This window comes from Ceratotherium simum, chromosome 8 (assembly GCF_057802395.1).
Source record: "Ceratotherium simum simum isolate JZ-2026a chromosome 8, ASM5780239v1, whole genome shotgun sequence".
Taxonomy (NCBI): domain Eukaryota; kingdom Metazoa; phylum Chordata; class Mammalia; order Perissodactyla; family Rhinocerotidae; genus Ceratotherium; species Ceratotherium simum.
In genome coordinates this window covers 33,706,531-33,722,191 of record NC_141907.1, presented here as the reverse complement: position 1 = coordinate 33,722,191, position 15,661 = coordinate 33,706,531, and the positions used below count along the sequence as shown (strand labels likewise).

At 40.0% G+C, this 15,661-nt stretch overlaps 1 protein-coding gene across 1 annotated transcript in view; it reads right to left on the bottom strand.

Annotated features, from left to right (window-relative positions):
• Positions 1–14,313, bottom strand: part of NSUN7 (NOP2/Sun RNA methyltransferase family member 7) — a 49,805-nt gene extending 35,492 nt beyond the window's left edge. Inside the window, exons 1-4 of the mRNA XM_004419003.3 lie at positions 13,918–14,313; positions 13,210–13,613; positions 6,700–6,758; positions 5,945–6,075 (exon numbers count right to left, since the gene is read on the bottom strand). Of these exons, the coding sequence (XP_004419060.2) occupies positions 5,945–6,075; positions 6,700–6,758; positions 13,210–13,522 (503 nt within the window). The 5' untranslated portion in view covers positions 13,523–13,613; positions 13,918–14,313. The remainder of the gene's footprint in view (positions 1–5,944; positions 6,076–6,699; positions 6,759–13,209; positions 13,614–13,917) is intronic.
• Between the last annotated feature and the right edge of the window lie 1,348 nt (positions 14,314–15,661).

Here is a 15,661-nt window from a genome sequence, read left to right as displayed (position 1 = left end):
CCTGCCAGTAGCAAAGTATATGCTGTGTCTAAAGGAAGATAACATCCTAGGTCTCAACTGAAATAAACTAATATTACATGTGATATCAAATTATACCTAATATAGTGTGTCCCAAGAGATTTTATATCTATAAATAATGGCAAAAAAAGTTATTCCCAATGTTTCCATTTACAGTAGAAACTTACTGGTTTGTATTCTAAGCACCCCTTCCCATCTGGGAATAGAAACTCCCCCCTTCTTGGGGCTGGCCCTGTGGCTTAATGGTTAAGTGTCCCCGGTCCGCTACTGGCGGCCCGGGGTTCGGATTCCAGGTGCGCACTGGTGCACCGCTTGTCCGGCCATGCTGAGGCCGCGTCCCACATACAGCAACTAGAAGGATGCGCAACTATGACATGCAACTATCTACTGGGGCTTTGGGGAGAAAAAGGAGGAGGACTGGCAATAGATGTTAGCTCAGAGCCGGTCTTCCTCAGCAAAAAGAGGAGGATTAGCATGGATGTTAGCTCAGGGCTGATCTTCCTCACCCCAAAAAAAAAAAAAAAGAAACTCCCCCCTTCTGAAAGTGTCCCCCCCCCCACTCCATTCATATCATCTTCTTGGGAAGTATCCCTAACTGACTCTGTCTCCTTGGCCACAGCTGATTGGTCGAGGGTGGGTACTTGACCCACATTGGGGTCAAGCAATTTTTTGGGTGTAGCAACAGAGTCAAGCCAGTCTTTTTAGTCTTTGGTGCTATAAGATGTAAAGCTCCTGCGTTGTCAGCAGCCAAGTTTCCCATTCTGGAAACAAAGAAAGACGAAAGAATGAAGCCAAAGCACACAGAGAAGCAGAGACTAGAAGAGAGACTAGAGAGAGTCCTGATGATATTTTAGTCATAGGATTTAGTTAGCAGAAGCACAGCCACATCACTGCCCTTCCTGCAGTCTCAATGTTCAATTCTTCCATGAGATGCCTTATGATAAATTCTCCCTTTTGCCTAATCTAGTTTGAGTTGGGGTCCTGTCAGTTGCCAAAAAAGAATCCTAACTAATATACCATTTTCTCTTAGTTTATTTTTTAAAGAAATGAGTTTGGGGGCCAGCCCCGTGGCTTAGCGGTTAAGTGCGCGTGCTCCGCTGCTGGCGGCCAGGGTTCGGATCCCGGGCACGCACCGACGCACCGCTTCTCCGGCCATGTTGAGGCCGCGTCCCACATGCAGCAACTGGAAGGATGTGCAGCTGTGATATACAACTATCTACTGGGGCTTTAGGGGGGAAAAAAAAAATCTTTAAAAAAAAAAAAAAAAAAGGAATGAGTTTGGAGCCAGCCTGGTGGCATAGTGGTTGGGTGGGTGCACTCCGCTGTGGGCGCCCGAGGGTTCACAGGCTCAGATCCCGGGCGCACACCAACGCACTGCTTGTCAAGCCATGCTGTGGCGGTGTTCCATATAAAGTAGAGGAAGATGGGCATGGATGTTAGCCCAGGGCCAATCTTCCTCAGCAAAAAGAGGAGGATTGGCAGCAGATATTAGCTAAGGGCTAATCTTCCTCACAAAAAAAAAAAAAGAAGAAGAAAAAAAGGAAATGAGTTTTACTCCTTTTTGGCTTCAAAATTTTCAGAAATTTTATTTAACAATGAATAAAATAACTCAAGTTTTTGAATGCCATTACTAATGCCTAACACATTCAGAAATGTGGTTCTCTTTAAATATAAACTGAATATTTTCTTAATGCCAAAAGATAATCTTCAATGAACTGCTTGAATTTCCCATAAAAATATAAAATCAGACATCGTACTGACAGCTGTTTCAGATTATTCACTAAGTAAGTGAAATAGGCTAAGTGTTTCCAAAGAAGAGGTGGAGAGAATATGAGAGACAAAAACTCATGAACAAGTGTTTAGGGAGCATTTTGGCAAATGAGAAACTCGGAAGCATTATGGGGAATGAGAGAATTGGAGGAGACAAGAAAAGGGATATATCCGAGCAAACGTGACTTACCCCAGAAATACATGGTTGGCTTAACATTTATAAAATCGTTCAACGTAAATTACCCTACCACATTAATAGAATAAAGAAGAAAAAACAGATGATCATTTCAGCCTTCCAAAACTTTGATCTCTGTTTTCTTAACTTAGCAAGACAACCAATTTCCCCTTGGGATTCCCCTGCCTGCACGGCAGTTGGAAAGTACCTCTAGGCATAAAGCCAGGACTACTCTAGGGCTCGCCTCACTTGTTTTTGTTCTCCCAGGGATCAAGTTTCTGTGCTGCTTCTTGTCTAACGTCCAAAACCTTTGCCTCATATATTTTGTCCAGTTTTCTAGTTATTTACAGTAGGAAGTTAAGTCTGATCCAAGATACTCTCTCATGACCATATAATTACATTTTAAAAATATCACTCTACTGCCATATGGAATGGATTGTGGGAAAGTAAGAGTTAGAGGCAGGGAAACCAACGAGGAGGCTATCGCAGTAGTCCAAGTGACAGATTATGGTGGCTTGGATTTGGATGGTAGTAATGGAAATGGAAAGAAGTAGATTTAGCATATTTTCCAATTGGAGTTACAGGACTTGATGCATTAGGTATGGTATGGGCGCAGGGGAGGGGAAGAAAGAATCAAGGATGATATCTAGGTGGAGAGTGGTACCTTAGCTGTAATGTGGAGACTTCAGGATGAATAGTTTTGGGTGGTTTGGGAGGATGGACTACTAAGTCCTTCCCCTCCTGCTGCCTCTCTAGACTCTCACTGCCTATTCTCCAATTCTGCTTCACAAAAGTCCAACAAATTATTTGGCAGAAACAGATTCTTGGACTAGAGTGAGGGCATGGGGAGTGAGAAAGAAGAGGCTGTGGCCTCTTTTTTTTTTTTTTAACTTAGTCACATAGTTTTAAGAAGATAGTTGCATTTTATACAAGGAATGAGTTCTTAAAGACCTTGCATGTCAAAAATGGTAATAGGTGTCATCTTGGACTATATCTCTAAAGCCATGAGTAAATGAAGAAAAAGACACAAATTGGTACATACAGGGATAAAACACAAGGATCCCTGGTAGAGGCAACAGTAACAAAGGTCAAACACAATTTTCATGAGGAGAAAATCATTCTCATTCAATTTCTAGCTAAATAATTACCTCTTCCTTTATCACCTCTTAAAATTAGTCTTTATCCCCGCAGTAGAAACATACTAAGGTATATGCCAAGTTTTCAATGATTCTACTTCCCTGGGAACAACAGTGCCCAGCCCCAAGCCGCAGAAGATCTGCAGGGGTTGGCTTCCAGCAACCTGTTTGAGTTCAGAATCCCACTTGATTGGCTATGAAGAATTGGCCCAAGGGAATGCACCTGATCCACATGGAACCAATTAAGTTCCTGGGGGATTTAGAATTCAGAATTGGGATGTAGAGATAATAAGTTAGTCTAGGTGAAGAAACTAAGATACAACTGTAACATGTAAGCTCGGGAACTGGGGTGCAGCAGTAGGGCTTTTCCCATGTAGACTAGAGAAGCAGAGAAGGCAGATCTGCAAAGAAAAAGAGAATGAAGCAGATACTGAGAGAAGCCAAGATAGAAAGATAAAGAGATAAAGTCCTGACATCTTTCCAGTTCCTGATTTCATTTTCTTCCTGAGTCCTTGAGTTGCAAGAGACATCCCAGTATAAGAATATTTTTCATTTTTGTTCAAGTTAACTGAAGATGGCTTCTACTACTTGAAAACTAAGACTCTTGATTAAAACCCTTTGGCATTATCTTTTTTTTTGTGTGTGTGAGGAAGATCAGCCCTGAGCTAACATCCATGCTAATCCCCCTCTTTTTGCTGAGGAAGACTGGCTTTGAGCTAACATGTGTTGCCAATCCTCCTCCTTTTTTTCCCCCAAAGCCCCAGTAGATAGTTGTATGTCATAGTTGCACATCCTTCTAGTTGCTGTTATGTGGGATGCGGCCTCAGCATGGCCGGAAAAGCGGTGCGTCGGTGCGCGCCCCGGATCCAAACCCAGGCCGCCAGTAGCAGAGCGTGCGCACTTGACCACTAAGCCACGGGGCCGGCCCTTGGCATTATCTTTATACGTATATTTTCTCAGCACTGCTCTACTATTCTCTGCAATTCAGTCACTAAATACAAGCATTTCTTCTATAGCATATTATGAATTGAGTACAGTATGAATCGGGTATAATACAACTGATTAATTTGGGAATAAGATCTACATTATATGAGTCTCTGTTAGTTTGGGTAGGGGGAAAAACTTGCACCGACAAGAGTGTAACCAGATATGTGTCAAGGCAGGATGTAGCATGGTGTGTATTAGGGAGAAAGGGGAAAATCTGGGGAATCAGGAATCCTTAGACAGTAATATCTTCTGGTTCCTCTGGCCTCCTGATCCCTGGCCTTTGCTTGTCCTATTCCTACCTGCCTTGCTAGCATTCTCAGCTAAAATCTGCTGCTGCTGAAACCATAGTCTGGTCTTTCTTACTTGGTTAGAGCCCTGTGGGTTTCCTGGGTGACTCAGTCTAACTTCAGCTCTCATTAGCCTCTCCGAATCTAAGTTGAGACTTCCATGAAAGTCTCCTAAGTCAAACAGAAACTGAGAGAAGCTCAGAGAAGCTGAAACTCAGAGCCTGTCCCATAGCATACTGCCCTACCGATTTTTCTCTGATGTATCTGTGCCCCTCCTGGGAGGCAGGCTGCCCAGTGTAGGTATGGGCAGTGAGGTGGTTGCCCAGAAACCCATACAGTAAACAGGGGTGAGATCCTTACTTTTCTAACACAGATGGTACATAGATCTGATTGCTTTTGCTCTTCTCCATCCCACAGTTTCTCATGGCTGTGACTGACATGAGATATGACTATGTCATATTTTTAATCTTCTAGAGTACTTCAGCCAAGCCTCACTATCCTAAGTGGAAGGAGTGGTAGCATATAAATGGTTAAAGCTTGGGCTCTGAGTCAGACTTCCCCAGTTTGAAACCTAGCTACTCCCCTTTCTAGCTCTTTGGCATTATTCCTTTACCCTGTCTGTGCCTCAGTTTTCCCATGTGTAAAAATACAGGTTGGTAACAGTAGCCACCTCATAGGGTTGTTAGAGCTTCTTATAACAATGACTGATGCATATTAAGTGCTCAATAAATGTAAGATATTATTATTACTCCACTACCTGAGTCCTCTGGTTTCAGCCTTCAATAATTTAAATGAAATTGATCGAATTTCCAATAAAAATACAAAATAAAAATATTTTATAAAAATATAAAATCAGATATCATATTGACAACTGTTTCAGGTTAATCATTAGGTAAAAATCTTCTTGCAAGATTATTGTTGTTGCTATACTGTAATTTCTATAAAAGTTCAACAACATAATAACAGAAGCCCTAACAACAGTAGCACTTAACATTTATTGACCATTTACTATGTGTCTGGCTCTAAGCTAAGCATTTTACATGCATTAGTTTAATTAGTTCTCCCAACCACCCTTTGAGGTAGATACTATTATTATTCCTATAGTAGATTTCTGCTGATATTTAGGGTAAAAAGAAAACAAATTTAAAACATGTTTATTCTCAACTATGTAGAAGTATTTTTTTAACTTGGCAAAGTAGTGTGTTCTTGTCTACTGTTGGAATTTTCTCATTTGATACACATCAAATTTTTAGAGCTGTAAACAAAACTAAGTAAATAAATAATAGCTGTTTCAAGTAAAGTTTATATATGTCCTAAAAATTATTAGGAATTTTTCATTATTTTACACATGCTTACAAGTTGGATCTTACAACTCAAGTTTTCAACAGATATGTTGATTTTAAACAGTATATTTAACCTGTTCAAGACTGTAAAGGAACTCAAGAAACTTAACTTTTGTATTTTTTCTCTGAAAATTAAGACTTATCTATACATTATACTGTATACAAGTTTACTAATGAAAATACTAATAATGATTTCATATAAAACATCCTTTTCACTTTTATAATTACCTGATAAGAAGGTTCTCTACTTCTTGAACTTCTGCTATGGACTCTTCATTATCAGAAAGGAAACGAGCTTGAAATTTTCTATCTTGGAAATCATACAGCATCACAATAATAAGGCTGCTCAAATGATCTGGCTACCAAGGGGAAACACACATAAAGAAAAGTATACAAACAATATCTCATAGCAATATTTTCCATTCCATTATTTTTCATAAGAGAGCAGGAATATGAACATTTTTACATAGTCTGAGATAGAGAAGATCTTTGAAATAGAAAAAAATCCAGTAAAAAATAAACCTTTTGAAAAAGACAATTTTCGATATGTTCATCAAAATGAAAGGACAAGGGGGGCCGGCTCGGTGGTGCAAGCGGTTAAGTGCACGTGCTCCCGGGGTTCGCCGGTTCGGATCCCGGGCGCACACCGATGCACTGCTTGGCAAGCCATGCTGTGGCAGCGTCCCATATAAAGTGGAGGAAGATGAGCACGGATGTTAGTCCAGGGCCAGTCTTCCTCAGCAAAAAAAAATGAGGAGGGTTGGCAGATATTAGCACAGGGCTGATCTCCTCACAAAAAAAAAAAAAAAAAAAAAAAATGAAAGGACAAGGGTCAATATTAGAAGCATTAGAAGAAAGAGTTAAGGATGTATTTTGAAGAGGTCTCAGCACTATGCAAACTAGTTATTTAAATGTGAAGGCATTTTAATAATTTCTAAATAACAATTATGAGACAGCTAATTATATAAAAGTTGTCTACTTACTATTGTGGTACTTGGAAAGATAAAGCTGTCTATTAATATAGTTTCCAAAATATCTTGATCTGCAAGACAAGGAAAATGTTACTGAAAATATCAAAGCTGAAAATGAAAACTTTGGAATCAAAATATACTTTAGGCAATGCCATAAAGTACTTTTAATTTCATGTCTGAAATATACCTCAATTCTTGATAAAGATTTAAATTACAATGACATGATAAAATATTTGTAATCTTTATGAATTCTGGACCCTTATGACCCAGGCTCCACATGGAATCATAATCAAAGGAGCACTATCTGAATAGTCAAAGTAGTAATAAAGGAATTCCAACCTTTAAGTTATGTCCTTTGAAAAACACTAAAAAGGATCTAATTTATAATGTCTTATCCTTTTTATGTATTGGTGGATTTGACTTTCTAATATTTTATTTAGGATTTTTGTTCTATGCCTATGTGCATGAGGGATGTTGGTCGATTTTTCTTTTCTTATAATGTCCTCGTCAATGTTGGTATCAGGGTTATGCTGGCCTTAAATGAGTGGGAAGTGTTCCCTCTTTCTCTATTCTCTCGAAGAGTTTGTGTTAGATTGGTATTATTTCTTACTTAAATATTTGGTAGAACTCACTAGTGAAGACATTAATAAGATGACATTTAATCTAAGACCCAAATGACAACGAGTTAGCCATGTAAAGATCTGGGAGGAGAGAGCATTCCAGGTGGAGGGATAACTGCAAAAGTACTAAGTGGACACAAGTAGACGTACTTTAAAACCTGCATAGGGTGCATGAGTGTTCCTTTTCTTATAACTACTTACTATACGTACATCATATAACAAATGCTTTAATCAGTTGAACAGAAAGCTACGCTAGCTTCAATTCATTCAACACTTATGGAAAATCTACTATATGAACAGTACACATTGAATTTCAGTTTTTATTTGGGGGATGGGAAAAGTAAAAATAAGTGACTAACTTGGGAAGCACATCCAATTTTCATAGGAAATCCTTTGGGAATCATTATCCATATTTTAGCCAGTAACTACGGCTGTATTACACAAGGCAATCTCTCCATTTCACTTACAAGGAAAATGAAGTTTAAGGTTTCACACCTCAGTACTTGCAAACCAATTCCTATCTACTTCATAGTAGAGCATGAGTCCCTGTCTACTTCATAGATGAGTATGAGTCCCAATTTTTGTCACAGAAAATATAGTCAACATAATAATGATGGACTTTTAAGATAGCAGACCTGCATAGGCTGTAGAACTTCGAGCAATAGTAGTGCTGGAATCCTAAGAAATAGAGGCAGGATGAAGGAAAATAAGACAGAACGCGATTTTGCCAACAGTGCATTTTTTTTCTACGGCTCTTGTCAAAACTGATATCATCTTTGGGCTGCCTTTGATATTGTGCAGAATGCCTTTGTATATCTACAATTTACATAGCATTCTCAGTAATATCAACATTAATAATATATACAGTCACGTGTTGCTTAACGACGGGGATATGTTCTGAGAAATGGGTTGTTAGGCAATTTCGTCGTCGTGTGAACATCATAGTGCACTTACACAAACTTAGATGGTATAGCCTACTACACACCTAGGCTATATGGTACTAATCTTATGGGACCACCAACATATATGCAGTCCATCATTGAGCAAAATGTCATTATGCAGCACATGACTGTACTTTAGATAGTGCTTTCTATGAGCTAGACATTGTTCTAAGTGCTTTCCGTAGATTCATTCATTTAACCCTCATAACAACCCTATGAATTAGGTACCATCATTATCCCCATTTTCTGGATTAGGAAATGAGACACGGAATGTAAGTAATATGTTCATAGTCAGACAGCAAGTGGCAGATGAGGGATTCAAACCCAGGCAGTCTGGCACCCAAGTGCATGCTCTTCATCACAACCTTATGCAGCCTTTCCTCATCTTGCTCTTACAACAAACCAGAGTGGCTAAATAAAACATACTGCTAATGCCCAATTTGTGTTATTGGATTTACTTGAGGATTGCAAACCTTGCCTATCCTAGTTGAGCACAATAGCCCCAATTATCTCTAGTCCCCCACTAATTAGACTCTTCCCTTTAGTCCGGTGAAGGGAATTCTTAATCTCCATTCTTCATGTTTCCAATGGGAAGGGCATTCCCTAGAGAAACATTCCTGGATTCTCTTCCTACCCCTTACTCACCACTCCCTAAGAAAGGAAAATTGAGTTTATTTGGTGAAATTGGAAGAAGGAACTGGGGCATATCTTCCTGCCTCCCCCTTTCCTCTCTTCCTCTCTCTCTCTGCCAGCGTCTCTGCAGGAGGCGTGCATGCATTCCAGGAGGCTCTTTACTATGTGCCTCATGTGAGTTGGGGTGGAGGGGTCTGCCACTCTTCAGCTGTGCCATGGATTAGATGGGAAGTTCTAATTCAGAAGTATTTGCAAGCCTATTTGACTGGAGATCTAAAGCCATGACCCCAAACCTCTTTTTTCTCGCTCTCAACTGGTCCCAAACTCAAGTGTAAAGGAGGAGTGCTCTTTATCGGACTCCTAAAACTCACATAGTCCATCTGGTCATCCCTCCGATTCTGGGAGAAAGATGGGAGATGTTTCTTTTTTTTGACTCTCCCCTACATTCTCCCTCTCTATTTTTATTATGTGTTCATAGAGTTTCCTTCATATGATTCGCTTCATATGATTCACTTCTAGAACCTTCACTTCAAGAATCTCAAGGTCCTCCTATAATTATAAATATAGGTATATAGAGGTTTTGTATGTGTGGAAGGAGGGAAACTTGACAAAATTATCGAAGTCTTTTTGGCAAAACTAGTAAGCATAGCCAAAAATATTTTTGAAAGAGTATTTGAGAGAAGTAGATACTAGGGAAAAGAAGCTGGCATCATCAAATACAAAATCATTATACGGTTAAAATAAAACAATGTGGACCATAACTAGAATTAGGATGAGGGTTGCTATTCTACCACCCTTTCAACTAGATGAAACACTTCTTTTTATCCTTCTTCCTGCTTGGTTCCTTAGGTATATCATTTAATCTCTTCTTGAGCTTTTCTCAATTTTCTCATCTGCAAATAAGAATCTTCCATCTCAAAAGACTGGTATATCAAATTATATAATTGTTTTGTGAATTACAAAGAGCTATGTAACGTATTATTATTGTCACTCAAGAGAATTGCTTGAACCTCTTAGGTGACAACCAGAGCTTAAGAGGTTGTTGATCTAGATCATTTTCCTAATGAATCATTGTGCAATCAAGAATTAACTTAGCAGGCCTGGGTGGCCAAACCCTGCACATTCTAAAGAAAAGCTTGGCCCTCTACGAGCTCTTGGGAGATGACCTCTAAGCCCTTGGAGTATCTTGCTGATCAAACTGTCTTTGTTTACTTGGGGCCTTGGGCCACACAGTATAAGCTTGACTTCTGGAAAAGCTAGAGATTGAGTAAGGTCAGCCATGAGGGTGTTCCTTGTCTACATGACTGACCTCCCAAATAAAAATCCCAGACAACAAGGCTTGGGTGAGGTTCCTTGGATGGCAATACTTCATTTGTGTTGTCATCCATCATTGCTGGGAGAATTAACCACTGTCCATAATACTCCATTGAGAAAAATAAAATAGGAAGCTTATACTTGGTCCCTCCTGGACTCTGTCCTATGGTGCTGAATTTAATCTCTATCCTTTCACTGTAATAAACTGTAACCATGAGTATAACAGCTTTGCTGCATTCTGTGAGTCCTTCTACTGAACCTGAATCTTCTGAACCTTCTACTGAACCTGAGGGGGCCCTTGGGGACCCCTGACTACAATTACTAATTCCCAAAGTCATAACCAAACCATACATTAAGCATTTTCTAGGTTTTTCACTGACAGTTACATGATTATGAAATGACCAGGTTAATGCCACAGCCAGTTCCTGGGACTGAAAATTCACCAATTATGATTATATACCTAGAGAGGCTGGAGGAAGAATTAAGCCAGGAATAAGATCAACAATTTCAGGGACATCTCTTTCCTCAAGTTTTTTTTTTTTTTTTTTCTTTATTTGTTGTTCATTAATTTATTTTTTAAGAAATCATTTTCCCAGTTCTTTCTTCTGTTTTAATATTTAGTATGCCTTGAAACATCCAGAGATTCCTTGAAAAAATAAATTAGCTGCTAGTATTCTGCTTCTTTGACAGAAGTCAAACTTAATAAGAATAGACTACTCTTCATTACCTTCTTCAGCAGAAAATTGACCTTGGGGTTATTTAGTAAAGTGGGACTAGTGGTTGTCTTCATTTCAAAAAATATTATACCGAGTCCTTTAAATCTTTAAAAGGTTAATCAGATAAATAGTACACTCTGCTTTGAAAGAGCTTATACACAAAGGATATCAACAAAAGAGCAAACAACAAAACTGAAAAACAAAATACAACCAAAGGAATACACTTAACATTTGTATAATTAAGAGATTTTCTTTGTCATTTTTCCTTTGTACTTCCTCAAAAAAATATGGTAATGTGATCTAATTAGCTGTTCACAAATTCACCAATAAAAGGGATCATTACCCAAGCTTTCTTTAGTTTGTACACTAACCTTTTCAGCTTTACTGCTCCTATAAAACCTTAAGGAGGAATCCTGAATTTTCTTTTCTGAACCATGGACTCCTTGAACCTATACTGTTAAGCTAGATGTGAGTTTATAAAATATTACATGTGAAAGTATTGATAGAACACTAATAATACAGAAGATAAAAGTGAAAGGCACAAGGGCCTCCAATATTTTAAAGCAAAATATTAAAAGATATCATAAGAAAATAATACTTGTACCAAGTAAACAACCAAAGCCATCTTATTTTAGAATTTGAACTCATAAAATGAACATTTTAAGGAAAAGCATGTTTGTAAAGGCCTATGACAATAATTTATCTGAATGGGACATCAAATAGTCCCAAGACCCTTTCATAAAACAGAAATAAAGATGGAGAGAAAGAAAACGATATACCAGACATATCACTATAGCATGACCATCTAGTTAGTGCATTAATTTTACAAAGAAGAATTTCAGGCTTTTATTCTTGATTTATAAAGGTAAGATTCAATACTCTATTAGGGAAAAAAAAGTCTATAATAGAGTTTTGGCATTAACATTAAATACCAACTAATCAACATAGATGCCCCGTCTGCATTTCATTGTTGCAGGGAGAAAATGTTAAAATGTCATTTGATTCATTATTTAAAGTGCAACACTTTGGTTAGTGTTTAAAACTACATTTTAATAAGGGGGTGAAGGAAAGGGATGAAACAGAATCTGAAAGATTAAATTGGAGGAGGAAAAACGGTTAAGATAGATTTAAAAAGAAAAAAAAAATCACAAGCAGGAAACAAAGATGAAAACTAAAGAGAAGTTCACTCAACATACAAATTTTTCTCTGTGATGACAAATACCTGTCTTCGGAGTTTACCTATGTCATCTCTGCAGACAACCAAAAATATATATTCATGTCTAAATAACTAATGAGACATTCAGTCTAAATAACTGAACAATTTTTAACTGCCTATGTGCAAGGATGTGCAAGTCCCAGTAAGAACTAATACTAAGAAAATACGCGCAAATGAGTGTTGCCCTTTCAAGGTGTCTCTTTAGGAAGCCATATGCTCACACTGCAGCCATGCTGCTAAGACTCCAAACATTTCTGGAATTTCTTTTTGGAACAATATTCAGTCAGTTTACAAACAAATTGAACTTTATAGTTTATATTATAACATACTCTATTATATTATAGTTTATAGCTAATACAAACACAAATGTCTTCAGGCCTTTTGGTCTCACAGTAACAATATTTGGTTCTGTACTAGTCAACTCCCCACTCAGAAGTTGATAATTCACCACCACTGAGGGAATCGGAAACATTGCATCTCAAACCCTGGAGGCAAGTGAGAAATGGAAATTAGACAAGTTTGGAGAAATAAATTTACAAGCTCTCCAAATTAAAGCTATTGTCCATGAATGAGATCATCTTCATAGGGGTTGATTTTGATATTCATTTTTAATATGTTGCACCTTTTCTTCTTATTCCATCTCTGTTCCTCTCCCCCACCCTCTGATTGGTTTTTATATTTGTGAAAGTTCATACATTAAAATACAAGATGTAAACACAGAGAATGAAAAGAAAGATTATAGTTTCCAAGGAGAGGACACTATAATCGGATACTTCAATGGATTCTTGTTCTTCCGCTAGTGGAATCGTTTCCTGTTCAGTTTAATGATTGTGCTTTACAGCTACGGACAAGGCACAGTGCTAGGCACGGGGAAATCTGCAAGTGACAAACACTTCTGACCTGAAACAGCTTGTTTTACTGGAACTTTCCTAATTCCTCGACATTTGCAAGTGACCAAAGATAGGCATATTCATAAAAACAAAACCTGGTGTGTATGAGGGGGCGGGGAGGGGGCTGCACTCCACAAATTCTCTCGTTATCATTTTCCTTTAGCGCTGATCTTCAAGACTGGTGCTACTCACACTTCAGGGCACTGAAAGCCAGCTCATAGGACAAACGCTGAAAGGATTCATCTTTCGACTCGGACAAGGACCGCAGGGGCTCATTCCCATACTTTATTAAGACCTTCTCTGGTGACTTTTCGATTCGAATACCCTGAAAAACGTTCGCTGCCATAACGTAAACGGAGTCCGGATAGCCAGTTTTCTTGGGTGCACCAGTCGAGCTTTTCTCGCTGGATGCTTCGTCACCTGACAGTGCCAGGGAAGCGAATTGGGAGATGTCCTCCGTATTGTTTTCGTTCGAAAACTCCAGTTCACTTGCGGAGTTCAGCATGTTTGCCCCTTGACTGTCGTCGGGAACTCAAGCTTGAATTACAATCCAGATGTGCCCGGAAATGGTTTTCCTTGTACCTTAAGCATCGTCTCTGTGAAAAGAAAAGGTTATCTCGGTAAATCACGATTTCCGCAGGACCGCACCTGGCGGCCCATTTCGCTGTGGCCTTAAAGACTCAGAGGTGGCATTTACTGGCCAATCCGAGCATCCCATACTTCGAGCCGGGCAAACCCCCAAGAAACCTCCATACACTCGAAAAGGGAGAGGCGTGGAGACGGCTCGTGAGTCGCCGCAGAAGCGACGAGACTCTTCTCGATTGGGGGCAGGGCTCTCCAGTGAGCCGCGTCTGCGGCCCTCGGGCGCCCCTTTCACTGGCTCCCGCCAACCTCCCTTACCCAGAGGGCCGATGGTTCCCGGGGCTTGGGGGTCGGAGACGCGGCAGCCGCTGCACTTCCGGCACCGGCGGCTGGTGTCGGAAGCAGTGCCCTCGGGAGCCGCGGGGCGGCGGGCTGCGAAGGCCGTTTGGTTCAAACGCAGCCTCTCCCACCGGCCGGATTCGGGGCAGGGGGTGGCGACTCCCGGCGCTCGGTGCGCTCCGGCCCTCGGAAGGAGGGGGCGCCTCAGGACCTCGCCTGGCCACGCACAGTCGCCCTTCGCGGACGCGGCTGCGGAGCCGGGTGGAGTCCGAGACAGGGGACCCACCGGCTGAGGCCGTGGCAGGGCAGACCTTCCCGGCTTCTCCCAGGCCACCGGGCCTCGACCTGGGTCTCCATGGCAACCGAGTGGCGGCGCGGACGCCTCCCGGGAGCCGTTCCCGCGGGATTTGGCCGGGGCCGCCTCTCGCTCGCGGAGTTGCTCCTCCTCCTGCGCCCCGGGACACCTGTGCCAGCCCCTCCTCGAGGTCGAAAGCAGCTTGCCAGTTGGACCGCGCCGTCCTGAGGGGCTTCGACTTCCCCAGAATCGCAAGTGGCTGTGTGGTCTCCTTAAAAGCAAGAATTTTGTGTCGCTGACAACACCCAGCTTAGCGAGTTTAACATGGGCGCGGGAAACGTTAAAACAGATGAGTGTAGAACTACTGAAGAAAAGGAAAGATGAGCCGTGCTTTTTAGAACAATAGACATCATCCTAGACGGACTCTTCCAGAGCAAGTTGTGTAAAGATCTTTGTCAAGTGACGACCGCATCCCTCCTTTCCAGGAGTTGCCCGCAAAGAAGATGTTGCTGAAATGGACTTAGAAACGAAGAAATTCGCCACGCCCTCCAAATTATAGAAGGGAACTGGGAACCCCCAAAGGGCTTTAATATGGCTACTGTAGTTTTTGAGAGCCCGAGAGCAAAATCTACATCCTAATACATCAGGAAAAATCAGCTGTGCTGATTTTTAAACATAGTAGAAAAATACTTTATTAATTTCTAGAATAAAATCAAATAACTGAGATTTAAGCCTTCTATTGAGTTTATGTGAATTTTAAGCACTTCACTGATGGCCTTTTTACCTATTTTATTATCTCCAAAGTGCATGTTCTAAAACTGAAAAGGAAAGGAAAAGATTGCTTTTTCTCTAATGTATACCATTTATATTGCTACTTTGAAACTTCTGCACCAGATTTCCATAGGTCTGGTAATTAATGATTTTAATGCCAGACAGAATATGTAGAGCCTTTTTGTATAATACACTTTAGCTTCTGTTACAGTAAAATTCCATGAACTAATGCTAATGTGAATACATAAAGGTGGTATGATGAAAAGTAACATATATGTACTTCGCATTTCTTGCCTAGTTTAGAAAAGCCTTCTGTAGTAGTAAATAAGTCCTAGAGCTCTAATGCACAGTATAGTGAATATAGACAACAATATTGTATAGTAATCATCAAATTTGCTAAGAGACTAGATCTTAATTATTCCAACCACAAAAAAGATATGATAATTATGTGACATGATAGAGGTGCTGTCTCTACAGTGACAGTCATAAATGTATCAAATCGACATATTGTATACCTTAAATGTACACAGTGTTATATGTCAAACATTTTAATAAGAAAAGGAAAAGCCTTTCGTAAAATAAAATTGGGCATTGGATTATGGAAGAAAATTGGCAAATTGTGTTTCAAGTTTTAAGTGAAAAAAATCGTTAACTATT